Raw genomic sequence first — 21,327 nt, forward strand, 5'->3', positions numbered from 1 at the left:
ACTGCGCTTTTTCTTTTTCTCTGCTGTCCTTCAGATTGACTCGCTTATTACTTGCAAAACACACGCTCGGCGTATTGTTCTCCATTTACACCCACATTTTTAAAGCCATGATTAATCTGATAGGGGATAGCCGATAGCTAATCTACCCTTTTTACTGTGTAACATTTGAATCCTGGAAAATGTTAAGTATTTGGTTTGAAAATATTCCATTTCAAAATTTATGGGACATGAATTTGAAGTCAACGATCATTGAATAGCGCTGGGCTCAGCTAGGCGAATAACGCTGGGACGACATTTGAATTTGTCTTTGAAGTTTGGAATTCTGGATGAACTCTGTGGAATGCTGACTAGAGATTCGGTGTTATGGATATAAAGTTGATCACGACTTGCGCTTTCGACATCCTGAAAGGCAGCGGATGCGACTTGAAGATATCGAATGTCCATTAAACAAATGCGATACTATTTATCTTATGAAAAATCGACAAACTGATTACTTTAAATTTGCAATTGAAATTCGTTGAAATTTATAGTTAAGACTGTAAAAATTAAGCGCGCTATTTAAGTGCTAGTAGAAAATTGGTTTAGTTTAATATATTTATTTTTTTTTATTTTCAAAAAAATTCGTTAACATTGTGAAAGATTAAGCTAGCTATGATTGGCAAATGGACTCAATCTTCGATGGACAAAGCCTCATTGTCTGGCGAAGTTAGCACCAACAAAGGCTGCTGCTCTGCCGATTCACCGTTGAAGTAGTTTTCGGGCTCGGCACAAGGTGACTCGAGTGGCGTTTGAAACGAGTCATTGGATTCATAGAAATTCTTCTGAAAATAATTAAAAAAATAAACAATAAATATAAAATCATTTAGAAAACGAAATGAGAAGGCGAGAATATTATCACACGTAAATATTTAAAAAATTTAATCATCGCGGAATTATGTAAAGACTTTCAAAAGGGTTGTTGTTTTGCTTCCGCTAATCGATGCGCGGAGAACATTGTCTCAGCGCAGTGCAGGAAGTCGCGCGGGAAATGATGGAATTGGGATTTCCTGGAGGTTCGGGATTCCTTTCGCTTTCACGACAATTCCCCCCCCCCCTCCGCATTCTGCGAATCGGTCGTGACGATACGTCAGTCAATTTCCCAGTATCGGTCTGCTCTCCTCGCACCTGGAGATTCTCCTAACAAAACACTTGGCGTTTTACTACATCCGCCTTTCCTTGTTGTATCCATGCGGAATTAAAAATCCCTGGATTCTCAATTTCTCCTTTTGTTTTCTGTTTCATGGCGCTGTGGGATTTGACTGAAGTCTTCTAAATTTCTGTCCGCCACATGAGAGAGAACTAAGAATGGTTTCAGGAATCAACTCGGAACCTGCTGCCACTGCGTCAGAGTTATAGATTTTCATTCAGCCTTTCTAACATAGTTTGAATATTTAATTTCAACGGGAAAGAGAGTAGAACAGTAGAGTGCCTCCCGGTTCGACTAAACTGAATATAACCATATATACTGGGCGCGGGAATGAGGCTTTTATCTCTCTTGCTCAGATCCAGCAGCAAGCTTGCGTGCTGCCCTTGTCTATATGCAGACAATATAATAATGCTTCGATATAACCGGGCGACTGTTTTCAATAGAACATTTTTGGACAACAGCGGACAGCAGCGCACACTGTCAGTTTCCTTCAATCCGGCCAACTTTTGAGTTCGCGTTTTGAACAGCAAGTTATTTTACATCCTCAGTGCTGTTGGCCCTGCCCATCCTTTGATTATTCGATTGTCAATTGTAATCTTCTTATGTGCGGCGCTGCTGTGTTTCCTATATAGGGTTAAATCCAATTTGACGGCGATATTTGTTATGTCTTCTTCTCTGATGTCTCAGGCGTCACTTGCTCATTGATTGAAACTGTCGCGTCCGGCGGCCAAAGCGAACCCAGCAAGGGGTACAACAAATGAAGTCAAACACACCAGATAAAATGTAAGAATATTGGATTGCGCTCTATCGTGTGACGTATGTAAGGCAATCAGAGAAAAAGAAAATGAAATGAAAAATGTAGAAAATTGCATAAATAGGATTTGTACACATGTACAGTACGTACTTGTGCTTGGACGTTGGCGCTGAAGGTGCTACCCGACTGTTGTCGCTTCTCCTTATTTGCGCGGAAAGATTCGAGTGAAATGAGAGAGGATATCATCGACAGCGATGGCGTCGTCCGGCTGGTAGTGATGGTGGGCCGACTGCGGATGACCTTATTCGGCTGTTGTCCACTTTGGGAGCTGTTGCCCAGGTTCAACGTCAGGTTGGATCGTATGCTCTCCGAACGGGGCAGATCGCTCCTGGAATTTGTTTTGGCCTCTTCTTTCTGATTTACTTCTAATACCTGTTCGTTATGACTTTTTCGATTCAACAATAGCGGCGGCATTTTATGTTGTTGCGGTGAATTTGTTAATTCGCTTTCGTTTTCCTCGTCCGCTCGAACTTCCTTCGGCGGATTTTCATTTCCCACGGAATGGACTTCAGCCTGCCTGAAGTTGGGGGGAGGGAAACCAATTATGTTTAGAATTAAAGTTAGAATTTTTCAATTAGGAAATATTTAATAAAGAAAAGGAAAAGGAAAATGAGTTGACAAATCGAATCAACTGAGACATGGACATCATTTTGGGCTTTGCGTGCATATACTTTCTCCGATTCGCGTGTGATGACGTAATATACATAAATGGTACTCTCCGTTTATTTCATGACAGTGACGTCATCTTGTATCATCCACAAGGACCGCCGGAGAGACCGTCAGAGAAAGATATGTCGTATCGTGGATCGTGCGTGAAAGGTCGTGCCATCGATTCTTTTAAATATGCACCGGTCACGCATTCCCTTTCTTTTCTCTCTCTTATTACTAAATTATGGATTACATTCTTAAAATAGAAGACTGGAAATGTGGTTACCTCCTGCTGCTGCTGGAAGCTTCCGCTGTCGATGAAATTAAATCCAATTTCGACGACGGCGACGGAGGATATTGATGGCGTTTCAGCTGCTTCGATGCGGGCTTCTCTTTCCTTTTATTTTTTATTGTGTTAATCACATCAGATATTAGCAAATTACGTATCAACTCCCCCCTCCCAAGTCCCAGCCGTAGAGTACATAACGAGTTAAACGCCAAGAATGAATCAAAGTCTAGTCTAATACACATTCACCGCCGGATCGCAATCGAACAAAATACCCTGCCGTATTTAGCCGTTGCGCTTGGTTATTTGTTGTGTGTGATTGCAAAACGCAACCCCCCTTTTCCGCCCCCTCTTCTAATAACTAAACTCCGGGTCCGAAGTTGGCACATCCTTCCGTGTCACATCTACGTTACAGCGGACATGCATCCGACACACGAACGCACTAAGTTGCGGCCTTAACGTTTTTCATTAGGTAGACACGCAAACCGCATCTATAGGCTATCTGCTGAGACTATTAAGCTATATATATAATAAACACTTTAGCAACAGCAGCAGCAAATGGATTGCGTGAATAAGAGGGGGACCGGAATGAAAATTGAAGCCACAATGTCTTATTTCACGATTCCCGCCCCCCCCCCCCCTCACTCGTAGACCCCTGGCGTTGTTTATATTCATCTGGATTCCGGAATTCTTTATCGTGCATTACGTATGGTACGTCGGCGCGGCATCATATTTACCTGCGTCGTTTTTGCTGCACCTGCAATGTCATAAACAATGAAAATAAAAAGCCGCCCTCAATCCAATTAGACTGGCGTGCCGACAACACGCCAGCCCACACGTCATCCGGAATGTTTATATTTATGCATAATATAGTATACCTGATCCAGAAGACTCAAGGCAGCGCTGGTTAATTTGGCGTTGTAGTAAATCTGCATGGAATTCAAATAATAAATTCTTACATTAATAGATGACTTGAAATAATTGTTTAGTTTTTTTTTAAGAAAAAGGAAGAAAATGTTGTGGAGTATTCTATCAACATCTGCCATATAATAAATGGTCAAAACTAATGAACGGAATTTATTTGTTCGAAAATAACAGACGAATGAACAATAATAATCATTTTTGCGAATTCTACAAATTTACGAGAAAAATCTACTGGACTTTTTTAAAATTCAATGACGACGGAAAAATTCGGGGAGAATAACATAATTGATGATAGCATGTGTTTCCAATCTATATTAGTAGGCGCGAGTAAGCAAGAGACATGGTCATTGATTACGTACGTTAATCAATTGATAATACTGATCGAGGAATTGTTTTCGCTGTTTCTTTTGGTTCTATTTTTTTTTTTGTTTTTTTTAACTTTCCGTTGGTTATAATTTGTTTTTTTGTTTTTTTGCAAGAAAACAATATCTAAATAGTATATATGACAAAACAATTTTTGGAAACTGCGTTACTAATGGTCTGGCAATCATCAAGTTATTGCCCGCTCGTTTCAATAAATATAGATTAGACACGCTGAACCAAAGCTTGAATGGGTTCAATCAGGTGCGTAAGAGAAGAGAGAATGACCGTCGAGCATCTCATTTCTCGGAGATCGATGTTGCGGAAGAACTCGAGATTGGCTAGGCTCGCGATCGCTGGGTACTCCTCGCTGGGGTTGTTGAAAATGTAATCCAGGACTTCGATAACCTGCGGTCCAGACCCAAAGTACATGAATCCATCAGACGCGATAGAGTCTCCCATCACAAGGCGACCCGAAAGCGTTTTTATTTTATTTTATTGCGCATATCACATTTATAACCTTTTTATTTTTTCCCCGTTTCACTTTTCTATTCAAATAATCAAGAAAATCGTACCTGGGGGTAGGATTGTAAATCCTCCAAATGTCTGGCCGTCGGTTTCGGTGCGTATAACTCGTATCCGCTGCACATTTCAAATAGGACGTGCCCTTCAATTTGTCAGCCCAGACAGAAAGAAAAAAAAAAAAAAGAGTTATTAAGAATTCATTTGAATAATAAAAGATATTATCATCGCCGAGAAACGCGTCGCCACCCAGACATCGAGACGAAAAAGAAATCAATAGGCTGTTGGTTATGACTGGTTTGAGTGTCTTCATGCTATAGCATGTATAATAATAAAAAAAAGAAAAGAACCCGACCCAAATGAGATAGCTCGTCTATCTATCGATTTATCGACAGTTGGTTGTCGAATGTAGATCCAGCTAGGTCAGTGTATACATACACACCGGCTAACTAGTCTTATTTCTCTGGTATAGGTTCATGTGTGTCCTTCTTTTCCCCCATTTTCTTTTCTTTTTCTTTTACATCCTTTGTGTGTATATATACTTACTCATTACTCATCTCTTAATACTTCTAAGCAATATCTCCGGGGAGGGAGCTGCTGTCAACTGTAATATTGAAAGTAAGCTGATGCGACGTGCCATTTATACATATTCATAAGACTAGGGCGATAATCCTTCTAATGGTGGCTTGCCATCTGGTATGCGTACCGCCGTACCTACTACGTAGATGCATTTAGAAATATATAGGCGATATAATTCGCTACTATATATATATAGAGTGAGTAAGTGCTGGAGGAGTCTAGCCCGGGCTGGTTATAGCGCGACCAATGGGCGAGCCGGCAAGCCAGCAACAAGATCGAATGGCATATATAGTGTATATAGATCACATGTACGCGGGAGAGAATGACGTCGGTGCCTGGGACCCCAGCTATCGGGAGCGGGTAATGGCACAGTTCTAAGAGACGGCGGCGCCGTGTTCTGCGAATCCCCCCAGAGAGTTTAACCACGTCACGCCATATTTACTCGATTGAAAAACGAACAAAAGGGACGACCGACCAGAAACGTAAGTTCCCAATGCTGCTTCTTGTATCTCCGGTATATACCCCCCCATTATAACAGGTCTTTTGATCTACAGGAATCAATTAAAACCCGATACAATTTTCTCATTCAGAAAAGTGAAGAACAGCGGATTCTCAAATTGAATCGAACAATCAGACAACAACCGAAACGTTTGTTACACACACGGTAAAATCAAGTCTATAGTACCAAAACAGATGGTGTCGATGACAGCAGGAGTCGCGGGCAGGATGCTCTTGACCATCGGATGGATCCGCGACGAAAATCCTAGTAGGGTGTTCTCGAAGCCCGTCAACCTGTCATTTTTTTCATTTTTTGTTTTTGTGTGTTTTTGGTTTGTTTCTTTTTCTTAGGTTAAGATATATTGATTTTGTTCTTTGTTATCTCAGCCTATATAAGTTCTGCTAGCGCGCGTTCATTCGTTAACAGACGTATAATGAATAGAAGCGCTAAGGTTTCGTCACGCGTCGTCACGCGGGATGCAGCAGCGCTATACAGTCGAGTCTATTTAGCGTCGATGGGTGAAGAAATGAGAAACGGATAGAACCTATGTTATGGCGGCCAGTCGGGAGAAGGACAAAGGCAAAAGGTGGGAGGAGGGATTCGACAAATTGGATCACAAAAGTCAGTTGGGTGCGACAGATTATTTTGCAGACTCAAAGTGACCATCGTCTGCTGACGCATGTCGCATAGACTCAAATGCTAAACGTTAACTTTGTTGTTGTTGTCTGTTTTCGTGTTGGTTCCACAGATTTTTGTAGCACTAAAAGTTGCAAGGTACGGAGGTACGGACGCATCCGCCCATTTGGGAGGGATGTATCGTCTGCTGATAGGTGTGATGCAATGTAACGTAGGTAATTAGGGTAGTGTCTATAGTACCTGGCGACACCGTTTTGGATGATAACGTTGCCGGAATGCAGGTGGCCGAACGGTGGGAAACCTCTTTCTTGTAGAAAGAGAAGGGCCTCCAGGATTTGGCGTCCCAGCCGTTGGACTTGCAGCAGAGGTAGACCCTCGGAGCGTTGGCAATACTTTTGGCCCCAATCGTCCTGCCAGCGGCTCTGTTAAATCCCAACATCAATGACTGCAATTAATGATTTAACTAATAGAAAGTTGAGAAAAAAAGAGCCTGCAATCAAAGACATGCAATTCCGACAATTTGATTGACGCATGGGATTATAATTAGTAGTTATATAGTTGCTCTCAGTGGGTTGCGTAATGAATCCTCAGTCAGTGAAGACAATCAGGAGATCATATCAAGTAGTTAATGGGACTATAATACACCGCGTGAGCAGCAGTGCTGGGAGAGAGTCTTACTCTGTAGATGAGATCCTTGAGCGATCCTTTGGTATTGAAAGGAAAGACGGTTACAAGGACAGGTTTAGCCTCTTCACAGAAAGGTGAATTCGATGACGCCACGGCGCCGTAGACGAAATCCACGTCTAAAACTGGATAGATGTATCTATCGTCCGGGGAATTCCGCAGGGTCCGTATTTCATCGTTCCGGAGAAAAGAAAAGAAAAAATGTGTAACTTGATATGAGAAACTGGAACTTTATTATGAGCTGATGATTAAACTGAGCTGCCCAAAACTGTGAGCTATATACTATATACTCAACAGCGTCAAGACAGATTTTTTGTTTCTTTTTGTTTTTCTTTTTCGTTGAAAGAATAGATGCAACAATCACTTACGGGTGTTGGAGAGCCGTGAAGAGATCGATGAGAGCGTTGCGCGTGGCGTCCGCATCGGTCGTTGTCACTTCGCAGCCGTAAGCCGGTGACCCACTCAGCGGGACAATAGTCAAGAGTCGCTCGGTTTTCAGGGAGGAGTCTCGAATCATGAACCACTGCTTGTCGATCCTCGATCCTGTGAACCGTGTAATAGAATGTAGCGACTCGAATATTGTGCCCAACAACCAAAAGACTCTCTATACTTCTTCCATTTCTTATATAAAAGGACGTGTATAATCTTATTTTTAAATACCGAGAAATGGTAGCAGAGAATAAAAGACAAGGGCAAGTAATATTATTTCCCTTTCTCGTGTACAACGCCTTTTTCTTTTTCTCCGTGAGGAATGGAACCAAGCAAAAATTTGGGAAACAAGAAAATTCGACAGGTTCAGTGATTCACGTAATAAGTGGCGCATCAGTGGACCAACCATGCCAGATAATGAAATTACATTGGGCGAAGTGATCCCCAGTCACCCTTAAATTTCCTTATGTAATCTAGAATATAAGTATCTCTCTCTAGTCTCTACACTGCATAAATGATACCATTTACAAAAATAGTGGGATAAAATGGTATGATGCTATTAACGTTATCACAGATGCCAAGGCGTAAATACAGACGACGATATAAAAATAAAACGGAACGATGTCGGCCTATCTGAAGGTTATTATGAACGATTGAAATCATAAAAGTATGGCGAAGATTACTTGGTAAGACTCTTTTCGGGGTAAAAATATCGGCCCCCAATGACGTTAGTTTTAGTATCAAAAGGTTCGTTCCCCAAACATCATCGTAGACAGTATACAGGCCGCATATACAGACGTTTGAAGGTTGCAGCAGCCAATTCAGAACAGGTTGCTTTCATCCGAGCTTTCATCTGGTCTAAAGCAATATATATAGCTAGTCCGTAATATGCAGCGTTACTCCATGTTGCCTAGGACGAGCCGAGTGTTTTCAATCGAGGAGCTTTGATTACAGGCCTGGGTGAAATGATGGCCGGGATCTTTGTGTGTAAGCCTATAAACAGAACCACTTCGTCTCCCGTCTTAGCGCACAAACCGTATTTTCGATGGGATCAATTGTACGCTATAAATACGTATGTACAGTTTGATAAATATATCTCTGGAGGACAAGTTCTACCACATTTTGAATTTTTTTTTTAAATACAGAACGACACAGTTTGACTCTCTAATTATAGAAATTAATTTGAAATTAGATTTCCTTTATTTCAGTATAATAAAGAATTACGTATTCTATTTTCATAGCATAACTATGCTTATTTATTTAAAAATGGAAATTGAATTATATCGATCGATCGATCGAGCCGTCGAGTGACCTGTCACTCCCGCCAAGTCACGGAAGGTGCTGACAGTTTTACTGCAAGAACCTAACGGCCGAGATCCGTTTCTCCCATGGCCTTTATTCCTAAATGACTAAATGTCAAACTCACTGATGGAGCAACAACGTTTTATAAAGTGGAATAGTACATTGAATACTTTAGCGTTATTTATAATTCATTATATCGCAAAGGTTATAGACGGCTTCTGGGTCTATAGTGAAACAAAACGTGTACAATGACTTTTCGACTGAGTCGATCATCGCCATGGCAACTGCGCTGTCCGAGTCAACTTACCAATGTCCTTCAAGTGATCGAGCAGGTGATAACGCGACGAGGAGCGAATGTATTGACGGCAGATGTTGGTCGCCAGTTCTCTAATGTCCGATCCTCGGGCTCTCGGCATCCTCCGTTCCAGTTCCAGGAGCTCGATGCATTCCGCTCCGCCACTCATCGCTCCGCTTCCACTAGACCCACCCGGGATGCCCACCATTTCTTCACCGTCCAGCACGCTGCCAACTCCCGTCGATCCGTTGCTGCTGCAATCTTTCGTCCGGGACGAATACCTTAAAAAATTAAAAAAAGAGAGATGAATCATCCAATTGCGTATAATAATCTACTTTGATTCCAACGAAAAGATCACTTAAGTAGGCCTAGTTCCCATTTTCCCGGCATCTCACAGCACGGTGTAACCGAGCAAATGGGAAGAAAAAAGAAAAAAAACGGACGAGCATGTTGGAGAGATTCTTAATGAGCGAGAGCGAGTAACTTTTTTATTTCGCTCCTTTTCTTTTTTCTCTTATAGTTTTTGTGATGACCGAGTTGATGGACCGTTGCTAAGGGAGCGAAAGCTTCGCACAAACTGGTGTACTACACCCGTAAGCGGTATTAAGTGCACCAGGATACAATTGCCCATCAAATCCATAACACTTAAATTTCTGCTGGTCTGACGCACGTATTACATCATGTAACGAATGTTTGCTCTCGCCTTACAAACCCCTTTTTATTGTTGTACAGGGCGTTTATTGTTTGCTGTTTCTCTTTATCGCAGCGCACGCAATACAGAGTGATGGAGCCATGGATAGTCGCGTCCATTCATCTCTTATTTATCTCTCCGCATTCACTAAGTGTTTATTGATGGCGATTGATCTTTCTGTCGGATTTTTGTTACCCCCCACAGCAGGTTAAGACCGGGAAGGGCAAGTCGAATAGCCCGGACATAAGTATTCAGCAGACGCAGTCAGACAGCGATAATGGCACGGTAAGTATACACTACACTGGATCCATACCTTAAGCTCGGACAAGTTCTGACAGCTCTCTGTAGACTTTTAGTTATACAAATTACACTGGGCGGCGGGGGGTCTGCTGGGAATCATCCCAACTCCGGCCGCTTTTATTTCTCATTGGCAGCTGAATTACATCAAAAGTTGGCGTTTCCCTATCTGTTATGTCATGTCTCTTATAGCACTATACATATTGATCTATGCATACACAGCTAGCGTAAGAGTCCTTCAAAATTGCGAGTTTGCCAACGTTTCAAGACCAATGATTCTGGAAAACACTCCAGCAAAAGGATCTGTAGAACAGTGCGTCTAGCGGGTTGTAATCTATACACACTATAGAGCTGATCTTGAAAAAGAAAACCTATTTCGTCTGATCTCTGTGCCAGCATCGTATCCTACATATCCCTCCTCCTTCTCTCTCATTTTTCTCTATTTGACTGCAATATACCGTATACTGTGCGCATCTTATGCCACCGCCGAGCTATTGCAAAGCTTCTCTCTCTCTGTTACGACGGACGGGGGGATCTTGGGGGAATCCCACATGATCCCCCCGTAGAATATATACATGAAAAATTCTTCTCTTATATGCACCGATTCCTGATCCACTCCTACGCCATCTCCTTTTTATTTTGTGACTTTCTTTTGTCTCTTATTCTTTTTCGTTTTCCTGGAGAAGAATCAAGAGCGGCTCGACGCGACAGCCCGGCTATATTGGAATAATGCGGAATATCGGATTTCTTTTAAAAAGCGGAAACATATACAATTTATACATGTAGTGGTGGAGCCGAAATGTTGGCAAATGGGAGGACATTAGCTTCGTTTGAAGACAACGATGAGTTGCTTTCCTTGCTGTGCCCTATTATTCTGACCTGTCGATTGTTAGCGCCGATTCTAATGAGGTGATCCATATCAAACAGGATCTCAGCAAGGTAAGTGAACCCAATACAGATAAGAGCTATCAAGGGATGATTTCGTTTAAAGGCGACACAAGAAGAAATATAATAACATCAAATTAATTATTTTCCTTCAATAAAGGGGGGAAATGATGCACGTAAGAATAAATATGTTAACTTGGAAAACTTAACTAAACTAATTATCCAAAATCACTAACGGAAATGTGATAGGCAGGCATCGTTACATTGAAAATAAAGTGATTTAATAACTCGAAGCGTCTGTGGTACTCAGTGTGTAGAGTTGCAGCTTGAATTCTCAGACAACTTGACAAACATTAACAAACCAATGAAGTCTACTAACCTATGGGTGTGTCACAAAAGGCCATGAAAAGCCTGTCTTAGAGAATGACGGACTGCTCCGCAGTAATTAATTTAAAAAAAGACACTCACATTATTGTTTAATTAGACTATAGTAGCAAGTCGAAAGTTTGAGAAACTCACAAGTTTCAATTCGCAAATTCAATACATATTATTATATCCTATAAGCTAAGTCAATGAAAAGTTAAGGGTCTTATTGTGGCGTTCTAAAAGTAATTATCGGTATGGTAATAAAATTATCCTGATCTGTTGAGCGGATGTCGAGCACGGGTGAGAAAACCGCTTTTATCGTTGTTGAGCGGTATGAATTCAGGGCCTGATAACTATGGTGAACCAAACGATATTTTTTTGGAAACGTGGCTGCACGAAAAATAGCACAAGAAATGACACTATTAAAATGTGGTCGCCGACCTCGTGTCAGCTCTGGTCGTGTCTCTTCATAGAATCGCTCAATACACACTCATGCTGTTTATCAGGTAAATAAAACTAAGGATACAAATAGAATGATTGGGAGCTTAAATAGAAGACCTTAAACCTTAAACCTGTTCCAAATTTGTGAGTTCCAGACTTAGCATTTATCATATACAAGCCCCCTGTTGATGCATTGCAGTTTGTTTTACAAGATGTAACGCTTGGGTAATCATTTTCTATACTATATTTTTCCCCTGTGACCTGTGAGATATTTCAATGATAGATGACTTGCATGTGTGCAGAATATTACATGCCAACCTTAAATTCTTTTGCTTATTAACAATAAGGGTTTGCCCACTGTCTCATTTTCAACTTTTTCTTACTTGGTGTTTCTGTCAATATTTTTTTTCGTAACACAATTTTTTGTTTTTTTGTTTAGATAAACAGGATCCCGTTTGACTGGAGAAACTACCAATTATGTCAGTCGACTAATGGATCTCTTCTTCCCCTTTATTACAATCCCTTTTTGTCCTCGTGTACACCCATGTGAGTGTGGGTGTATTCACGAGGACGCCCTTTTTCCTATCCCGCCTGGTGCATTCCTTCCATTTCAACTATTCTACGGATGGATCATTTTTGGATGCCTGGCCGGATTTCCCGGGCATAAAGGTAAGAACAATTTATCTCTATTCTTTCTTTTTGTCTCTTTGGTGACGTTGTTTATAAATCGTTAGAGTACGATTACTTCTCAGCTAGGCGATTGAACTTTTTTCTCTTGTCGTTTGTATTGACTCAGTCAGGTTTTTTTTTAATAACTCATTTGAAGAACGACTTCAGATCAAGCTTGTTTTGTACCTTACAACTTTGTGAGAAGTTTTGCGAGGAATTTGAACTATACTACATTAAGGGCCAACGCCCCTCAAGTCTCAACAACGGGTTTCAGGCTTCGAGTATCGTTGAAGACATTCAGTAATTTCCTTAGCGCCTTTTTTTTACGCGTTTTTATCTCGTGCGTGTGTCGTTGTGTTGTGTCCAATAGGCTTAAACCAATGAGTCGTGTAGTCTAATAGAATCCGAAGAAGCTCACACGTTGCGTTTTCCCCCCTTTCAATGCTACATATATCATAACTCGTTATTATACTGTATGGATTTCATATACGTACGCTCTTGCCCTTCTCTCTCTCTCTTATTTCGCCAAGATACGGTAACAACTACCGACAACCTCATTCTTTTTATTTCTCAACTTGTTTTGGTTTCCCTAATGTTGCAATATCAATTCTCTCTCCCTCGCTTGCGTGAAGCACTCCGACTTACAGTTGAGCAGAATGAACAGGAGCCAAAGAGTATCCGAGCAGACAGTATAGACGTCTGGCACTGGCAACAGATCTCACTGGCTTGGCAACTAATTCATTAGTGGCAAGTTAGCGTGCCTCGGTTATCAAAACGTTAACTCACTCACTTAATTTTCTATGGGTTCAATGCTGCTGAGCACTTGCTAAGCACTGGTGACTGCTATATGCCTACATATGGCCTGCTGTATGTAGCTACCATTCGACTCTAGAGACATCGAGATGCCTTTTCCGCCGTTCATTTTCTGTGCATAAAACAAACGCAGCACTGTAGAAAAGACTTGATAATTGCCAAATGGCGAAGACAGATTTTTCAGGGAACATATTCCAGTTAATCTCGTTACAATTCGCCCAAGAGAGAGAGGGAGTATGTCAACATCAATATCCTGGGGGGGAATGCGTTGGGTGTATACGTTTGTAGGGCCTCGTTCCACAGTCGTCTAGGTGATATATTATATCTACCCCAGTCGAAAAGGGTTTCTCAGCTATTACCTCACAGCAGTCGTGCAGTCATATGGTTACCCGATTTGCAGATTCGCAAGTCTGTGTACGTACGTTTGCAAACAAACTCTTGAATGATACATGTCGAATTATTGTATGCAACACAATGTATAAAGAGACGCAGATATTGGCATCCTTCAATCGCCAGACTCTGCTCTTATTCGGCCTTCGTCCAACTTTCCGAGGCACGCTCGCAGTTACTAGTTGGTTTTCGTTCCATGGTCGACAAGGGGAAAAAAATAAACTGATGTGAGATACAATGAGATGATGAGAAAAAAGTATAAGGCAAAAGAGTCCCCGCGATCGATGGAAATGTTATCCACAAAACACGGCACGCCCATACGGACCTATATAGGTCCCTGATGGGTCTACCCCGCCGGTATGATTATATCGGTGGGGTACGGGCTCTACAAAAATGTTCATCTATTATACATGTGTAGCATGTGAACGCAGCATCGGCCAGCGGTGCATGGGTTCGTCGTATTGAAAAGGTGTGCTCGTGATGTCACCAACTGCACGGCGCAATGTCGAGCATCTTCGCACGATATCTGTCGTGAAAGCTTATCACGCATGATCATTAATATCGAAACGCTCACATTCCTGTATACCAGAAATGTGGGGGGACGATTGCGAATCCACTCGTTGTGACGTCTTTCCGAATCTACGTCACCCGTCCACAGACGTCCAGACAGGATTATTTTCAGGCTGCCTTTTCGAAATGGGTGAATCAAAGTCACAACAACCAGCAGGGTTTCACTCTTCCAAGTATATAAGACGCGAACAACGTACGTTATGTTCCAAGTTTTGACCTTAATTTTGTCCAGTGGCCAAAACATTAGGTGGTTGTTGTTGCCATTAAATAGGGCTGGAAAATTATACTGGACACGGAAAAAGGCGGAATAAAAAAATACAAATAGTTAAAAGCTGACGGAGAATATTAAAAACACAGTTTGATCTTTAACCTAACCGAATTGGGGAGGAGAGTATCAATAATGGAAATATAATGCTCGGAGGTATTGAAAATATCAATAAGCAATGCGTTTCTTTGATGGACAGCACAGAGCGAATCTACTCCATCCCGGGGGAAGTTGGTACATGTAGCAGTACGTATTGATTTTATTTCTCTTTCATGTAGGACACTCTTTAACCTTTTTCCCGATTAAGAGATGGAAAGGGGGAGGGGGATATTTAGTTGCAACAGATCAAAACCAACGGACCAACCAGAAAAAAATTCCGCTGAAAGCGAACCCAAATTTGATAATCAACCAAACCAGTCTAGCTGCACTGTTGTGGGCTAGTTTTGATTGGCTTGATGGTATAGACCTGACCTTTGTTATTTTGTCTTTTTTTGATTGAAACACTTTTGCTTATTCGATCGTGGCCATAGCAGCCTACCTGATGGAGGACAGAGACGATGAGAAGACGCTGAGCCTTTTTGGGCGTTTGAGTTGGCATCCTTTGAGCTTGTCCCGGTCGATGACACAGCCACTGGAAGTGGAGGCGACCGCCGATGAACCGTTGCAGCCGGCTGCTCCGCTCTCCTGAACACCTAGGCAAGCGAAGACCTTGACCAAGGCCTCCGTACTCAAATTCTGTGTCGACGATTTGGGGCTCTGTCGTCGTCGTCGTTATGCGTCCAATTCGACAGACATTTTAAGAGAATATTAGCGCGTTAATGAATCAGAAAATGCAAGTCGGGAGTTCAAAGGGAATCCACTGAAGTTGAGTCGGCATTAAATTTTGTTAGAGATTAATGTTAAGAGATTTGACTCTTGAAAGCTTCTCCTATTAAATTGCTAAAGATAAAATTATTCTCTTTTTTTATTCTTAAAGCATTTTTTCGTTCGTATAACATGACTCATGGTCGTGTAGGATAAAGTTCATTTTTAAAGTAGAATAGCCCCACTTAGATGAATATTTAAAAATTCAATACCGTTTTTCATCCTCTTATAACCCCTCACGAACTATATTGCTGTACCATTTAAATGCGCTGATGCGATTTCACGTGGGACTGTACATAAAACCTTCTGGACCTAGTTCCGCCATGTATAGATTACAATATATTGACAATATAGGGAATGTAGTTCTCCACAAAATTTCGTTTTGGAAGTTCGTGCCTATTGAACATTTTCTACCATTTCTGCTGTGCTGTGATCAATCAATTAGTAAAAGACTAATTTTAATCCATTGATTGATTGCTGCATATTTTTTCTTTAGCAAATTTTTATATTGTTACTAACTTGCTTATGAAACGGTAGAAGCCTCCCAACGAATGTGCTGGCCAATGGTTTTTGAAATTATCCTATATCGATCCATTTCTTGATGACCATTTTCTGCTAACAGCAAAAGGCCGACATCAAGGATAATTTTTTTTTCTCATTAATGAATAAAAGGGTGACGTGGATGCCATAAAATCCTTAACTCAGCTAATCTATGCGAATGCACCACCAGATTTGTCGACATAAAAATATATTCCCAGATAATATAGACGAAATCAGTTTGGCAGTCTCGAGTAGCCACTCAAGTGCTATCAGTGGTAGCTATATTTTTCCGAATAAAGTGTGTAAGTAAAACACGATTGCATAATCTGTTTGTGTTTGGTTATAGACTTATCTGATCTTAAAGTGCATTATAATTTCTTTGCCTCGCTTGCGATCCTATACCGCCAATCCCTCACGGTATTGAATAACAAAAAATGACGGCTATCCCCTTTTGTGATTCTAGTAATAAATTATTGATCCCAACATGATTAAATGATTCAAAATTTAAAATAAGAAACACCACGTAATTGGTTTACGATAAGGCAATAAGCCCTGATTAATCTAATTACTCTGTTATCAACACTATTTTACTTTAGAGTATAATCCGAACAATATAATAAGAGAACGGCTTTGAAGAGAAATGTCTCATTTTGTTTTCGTTAAAATAAACAGAAATTCAGTGTGGACTAGAGGGGGGGGGGAGGGTAGGCCAGAATTAAGTGGTTATGTACTTTAACTCTGCATCGTGGACTACACTTATGACGACTGGAGCGCAGGTTCAATAATCGCTGATGTTCACGTAGCGATCCGTTGCAGTGGCGCACCTCTGCGAATGTGGATGATTCCCGACCGCTTCCATCCGCCTCGGGCATGTGCGGACTCTCGGGGGCCTCCAACTCGACTTTGAGTGAATTCTTCTTGGGCCGCAGCCGCCGTGGCCACTTGTCGTAATTGACATTGGGATTCATGTAGTTGAAGCGATCATGGCCGAGTTCTTCGGAGCTACCGCCGTTCATAGCCGACGCCTTGGCGTTGTAAAAACGCCTTCGGTACATGTTAAACATGTTGCGGCTATTATGTTGCGGCTCGGAGCCGCGATCACTTCAACTGCAAAACAAAACAAAAAAGAGTCGGGAAAACTCCCGAAATTCCTTGCGATTCAAATCAGGCAGAGCTGATTGCTGGCGATGCACTCACACCAGTTGTTAATTTATAAAAAAACAACAATATTGTCGAGCTCAATCCATTTAGAGCAGCACAACATGAGGTGACACAAGACGAAGAACCGACCAGGTCAGAGCCCAGTCTATTACTAAAGATACTTGAGAGTTTTGAGACCCATTGGCTGTACGCAACAGCGGCACAGCTGTATAGGGTCTGACGCGGTCTACTAGCTTCTCAAATGACTTGCGCAGGTTTCTGGAGGTGCACCAAAGAGGTGTACCCTTCAGGACATTTTCACGGTGGTGTTCCAATATGTTTCACAACGTACACACTGTATATAGGATATAGACTGAAAAATCGTCTACACAAAGCAGTTGGTTGAACGGGCGTAAACCTGCCGCAGCAAAGTTGCAATGTGACAAGCAGCCAACTAAGTCGGTTGCGTTGTAGACAAAATATTGATTTGCATGCATATTTATTTAGAGTCTAGCCGTATTCTGTCACCTCTCATTATCGTATTGTTCCCTAAGGCAAAGACTGCATGGTAGGGCTTCATTGGCCGTCAGCAAACCATAGAAATTCAGTTACTACCCTGCTGCTGCATGATGAGAAGGTAACGTATGTATTCTCAGGCGAGACTTGGCGACTGTATTACTAGCGTATAAATGAGTCTAGATACTTCCACTTAATCCTTCATTATCTCGCACTATAAGGCCAAGGAAACAAAACAAACAAATACGGCAATCGGGAGTCTAGCTGAATGTTTGGGTTTGATCTTGCTAACATTTAAAATTTTACAGTTTTTAGCCAAATCTTTCATCGGATCAATTGCGCTCCCCCTGGCGACAGGTGTGAACGAGTGCGATGTAAGGAGTGCAACTAAGCGTCTATATATACGCAACCTCTTTTCGGGTATACGTAAGCAATATTTGTGTAAAGGCAGAAGTTGTCGCCTGAATAAACAAATGTTCGTTGATAGAAACGCTTTGATAAAAGCCTCGATAACCGACGAAATCTTCCATTGAAAGACCAGAAAATCACACAGCAAAAATCATATGTCTGGTCGATATTCGCATAATACGTGTGCCTAACTGACATCAGTCAACGAACGAATCGAGAGGAAAGCGGACTCTTTATTCAGCAGACAGCATCAGTGCAGTCTCAGCACAAGCGCAAATCACGAACAAAGTTGCCATGGTAGCTGGCGATGATAATAAGAGGCGTTCTTCGACGCGTATTGTATAACATCTTCGGGAAAGCTAATCCAGTGTCAACAAAACGCGGCTCGCTCTTGTGTGTTTTTCCCACTGCAATAATAAGTAATCGATCCTCGAGAATTGTTTACTCCTGTAACTTATAGGCTCGTTGACCTTATAAGGAAAGATCATCACGTTGGGCATCCGTGGAATATGAAGTATGCCAAGATGCCAAGTTAATTGCGCTTCAGTATTTAATAGAAATCTTTCCTTCTTATTTTTCAACCTGATGAGAATGGCATCAGTACACCTAAAGTAATACGAACCCTGTAACCTTCCTGTATAGCCAACAATGGTGAAATTTTGTTAACCATGTACAGGCTAGAAAAATTGTTATCGACATTTTTTTAACCCGCACGTAGATAGTTGTACATAAACGGAGCACCGGAAATTGCTCATTTTGTATTCGTTGATGGCAGGGGCCAGACTGTGGGGCTTGTAGCGACACTAAGCAAAATATAGCATATTATACCTTGCCTTTATTGCATGATACACGATGTCTTTGTGGAACTGAAATCGATTATTATAAAGATCCGTCGGACGTGATTCGGCAATATGTTTCTTGTTGCTCACCGCCTATAACGGTGGGGAGAGGTCTCTAAATCGATTATCAAAAGAAACACAGTGTAATCAGTTTATATAGGAAACGGACGCACAACAGAGACGTCGTCGACTCGCGTTGATTCGCTAAGACGAATAGGTGTACAGCAGAAAACCAGATTTTGGCTTCCTCATTCATTCGCTAATCTCCTTTTAACTTGGCCTGATTATGCAGCCTCGTACGAAAGCTTTGGTAGAGATTCGTGATTTTCCTACATCTTCTGTGACGCACAGGTTTTGAGTAAAGAAACCAAATCACGACTCGCTAGAAACATGAATATCTAAATATAAGCTATGGCACATACGCTGTGCCACGTGAATCTCCTCCGAGGTTACAAAAATCAGACCTTCGTTTTGATTGTGACGATAGTTTAGTTTCGAAGCAACCATTTGCATCCGTCGCATATTGTAACTGGATTAATCAATCACCATCAAAATAAGAAGCCAAATGACGAAATCAACTAGAACTAATTAGATCATAATTATGCTTGTTTGCTCACAAGCCGCAAAAGGAAAACTAGTGAAAATACTCTGCGCTGTTAACATTTTTACTATCGGTCAGAATTTCCTTAAACGAAGGAATTCGTTTTTTTCGAGCAGTATTTTTTCTCCAGGTTTTCTAAGTACATTCCTATCAAATCGACGAATCTGGATGTACTTTTAATAAAGCTAATAAAAGCTTATCGCCTTGATGGAGGTTCTCGAATAGATTCCATAAATGCAGAATGAAGTATACCAACATTTAACATGTATAATGAAATGATAAACGTTATTCTCGGACTTACCATGGAATCAGATATTCAGGCGACTCCTCTGTTTGATTGGGACAGCCTTCTGAGCGGCAAGCCAGCAAATGCTGAAGAAGTTGTCGTGCCCAACTGAGTCCAAAAAAGGAGGATCTCGAGTTAACTTTTATTTGCGATTCGCTCGAGTATTCATTCTCCTCTTTGATGGTTCTCGCCGACGAAGGTTGTTGAGAGTTGATGGGCCCGTAGCCGTCGCCTCTTAACCCAGAAGATCGCCGCCATCGTTCAGCCTGGCGTTGCTGTCTAAGTAAGGCTTCTTTTTGAATCCGCCATTTCGGAGACGGAGTAAAAGAATTCGCCATCGAGGAACTTTTGGCTGAGCGATGGACTCCGACATGGCCGAATCGATCATGGCCAGTCACTTCCGACTTGACATCATCCTGAAGGCTCTTGTTTTTGGAGTAAAGGTTCAACTTCAACATGGTGATGGAGTTCTTGTTAGCTACCGTCCTTTAGTATTTCTTTTTCTACCTTTGTCTATTTTTATATCTATATAACAATATTGCGTGGGCTCTGGAATAATTCTGACGCTCTCGTTCGATCGTCGAGCTGCCAGTGTATATCGATGCCCATCGGTCGCCTTGGTTACAGTGCGACACTACTATGCGGGGTGACTCATTACCTTAAAAGTAAGAATTGATTGGAGAAAGCAGCACACATGATTCGTTGTCTGGCTATTTGTAAAGAAACGACTAGACAATGAATTTAAACGGCAAACTAATTAACAGTTTTCAAAGGAATTAAAACGAATCTAGTTCAAGAGGCAAATAGTGCGAAAGTTTTAATTATTGACTGGCAAGCGTTATAATGGATAATTAAGCTATTCCTTCCACGTGTCATCGCTAAACTGATAAATTCTTTTTTAAATGGTTACGTAAGCTTTCTTCGATTGTTCACACTGATTCTACTGCTAGACCCTTAACTATCACATCACTTTATATTGTTTAGAACTGTGAAAAGTACGCAGGCTGAGTACAGTTAAATTCCTCACTTACGAAACGCGGAAAAAGGGTAATAGGGAAACAGGGCTAATGGCACTTTGTATTGACAGAATCGAGTGATCACTTGATGAACAAGGAAGAAAATGGACTGCAATTGTTTATATCTCTGGAAAAATCTCCATTCTAATAAGCGAATTACTCACACGGCGGTGTTTGAGCAATGTTCAGAATATCAGAAAACCCGAGGAAATCAATCGAGTATTATCGCTATAACAATAGATTTGGACAAACTGCGGTATGATCTGATAACTGATCGCAGGACGACAACAGTGACGACCCATGAAACGCGTACTGAACTTAGGGAAGGACAACAGACAACTATTCGCCAATATATATGCCTTTCTGCAGTTAGCCACGCGAGCTATGGTAGTCGCATACTCACTGGCAAGCCACAACAAACTAAACTGGTACGTTGCTGAGGTCGTATGATCAGTACACACATAGATCGTCGTGCTGTCTTCTGTTCACTGGGAACATGCAACTCTGATTGCATGTCCACCGCCGTATATCCTATATTGCAATCGAAAACGCGGAAACTCTTGATA

General features: G+C 41.5%; 1 protein-coding gene and 1 long non-coding RNA gene across 5 annotated transcripts in view; both read right to left on the bottom strand.

Moving 5' to 3' along the window:
- The window catches only part of LOC124341473, a 172,030-nt gene that overhangs the window by 123,652 nt on the left and 27,051 nt on the right, over positions 1–21,327 (bottom strand). The gene's annotated exons all lie outside the window — the stretch shown is intronic.
- On the bottom strand, positions 609–21,178 carry LOC124340901 (probable inactive serine/threonine-protein kinase slob2). Of its 2 annotated transcripts, XM_046793681.1 has the most exons (14): positions 16,687–17,249; positions 15,090–15,307; positions 9,177–9,445; positions 7,507–7,681; positions 7,133–7,277; positions 6,695–6,876; positions 6,005–6,111; positions 4,794–4,885; positions 4,507–4,626; positions 3,813–3,863; positions 3,672–3,691; positions 2,935–3,045; positions 2,091–2,517; positions 609–821 (listed from the first exon to the last, which is right to left on the bottom strand). In XM_046793681.1, exons 1-14 carry the CDS (start codon positions 17,017–17,019, stop codon positions 669–671), a joined length of 2,403 nt encoding a protein of 800 aa, XP_046649637.1. In that variant the 5' UTR covers positions 17,020–17,249; the 3' UTR covers positions 609–668. The 2 variants fall into 2 exon arrangements, with proteins under 2 accessions (XP_046649637.1, XP_046649638.1); XM_046793682.1 differs by lacking the exons at positions 15,090–15,307; positions 16,687–17,249 and adding an exon at positions 19,761–21,178.

Source organism: Daphnia pulicaria, chromosome 5 (assembly GCF_021234035.1).
Source record: "Daphnia pulicaria isolate SC F1-1A chromosome 5, SC_F0-13Bv2, whole genome shotgun sequence".
Classification (NCBI taxonomy): Eukaryota; Metazoa; Arthropoda; class Branchiopoda; order Diplostraca; family Daphniidae; genus Daphnia; species Daphnia pulicaria.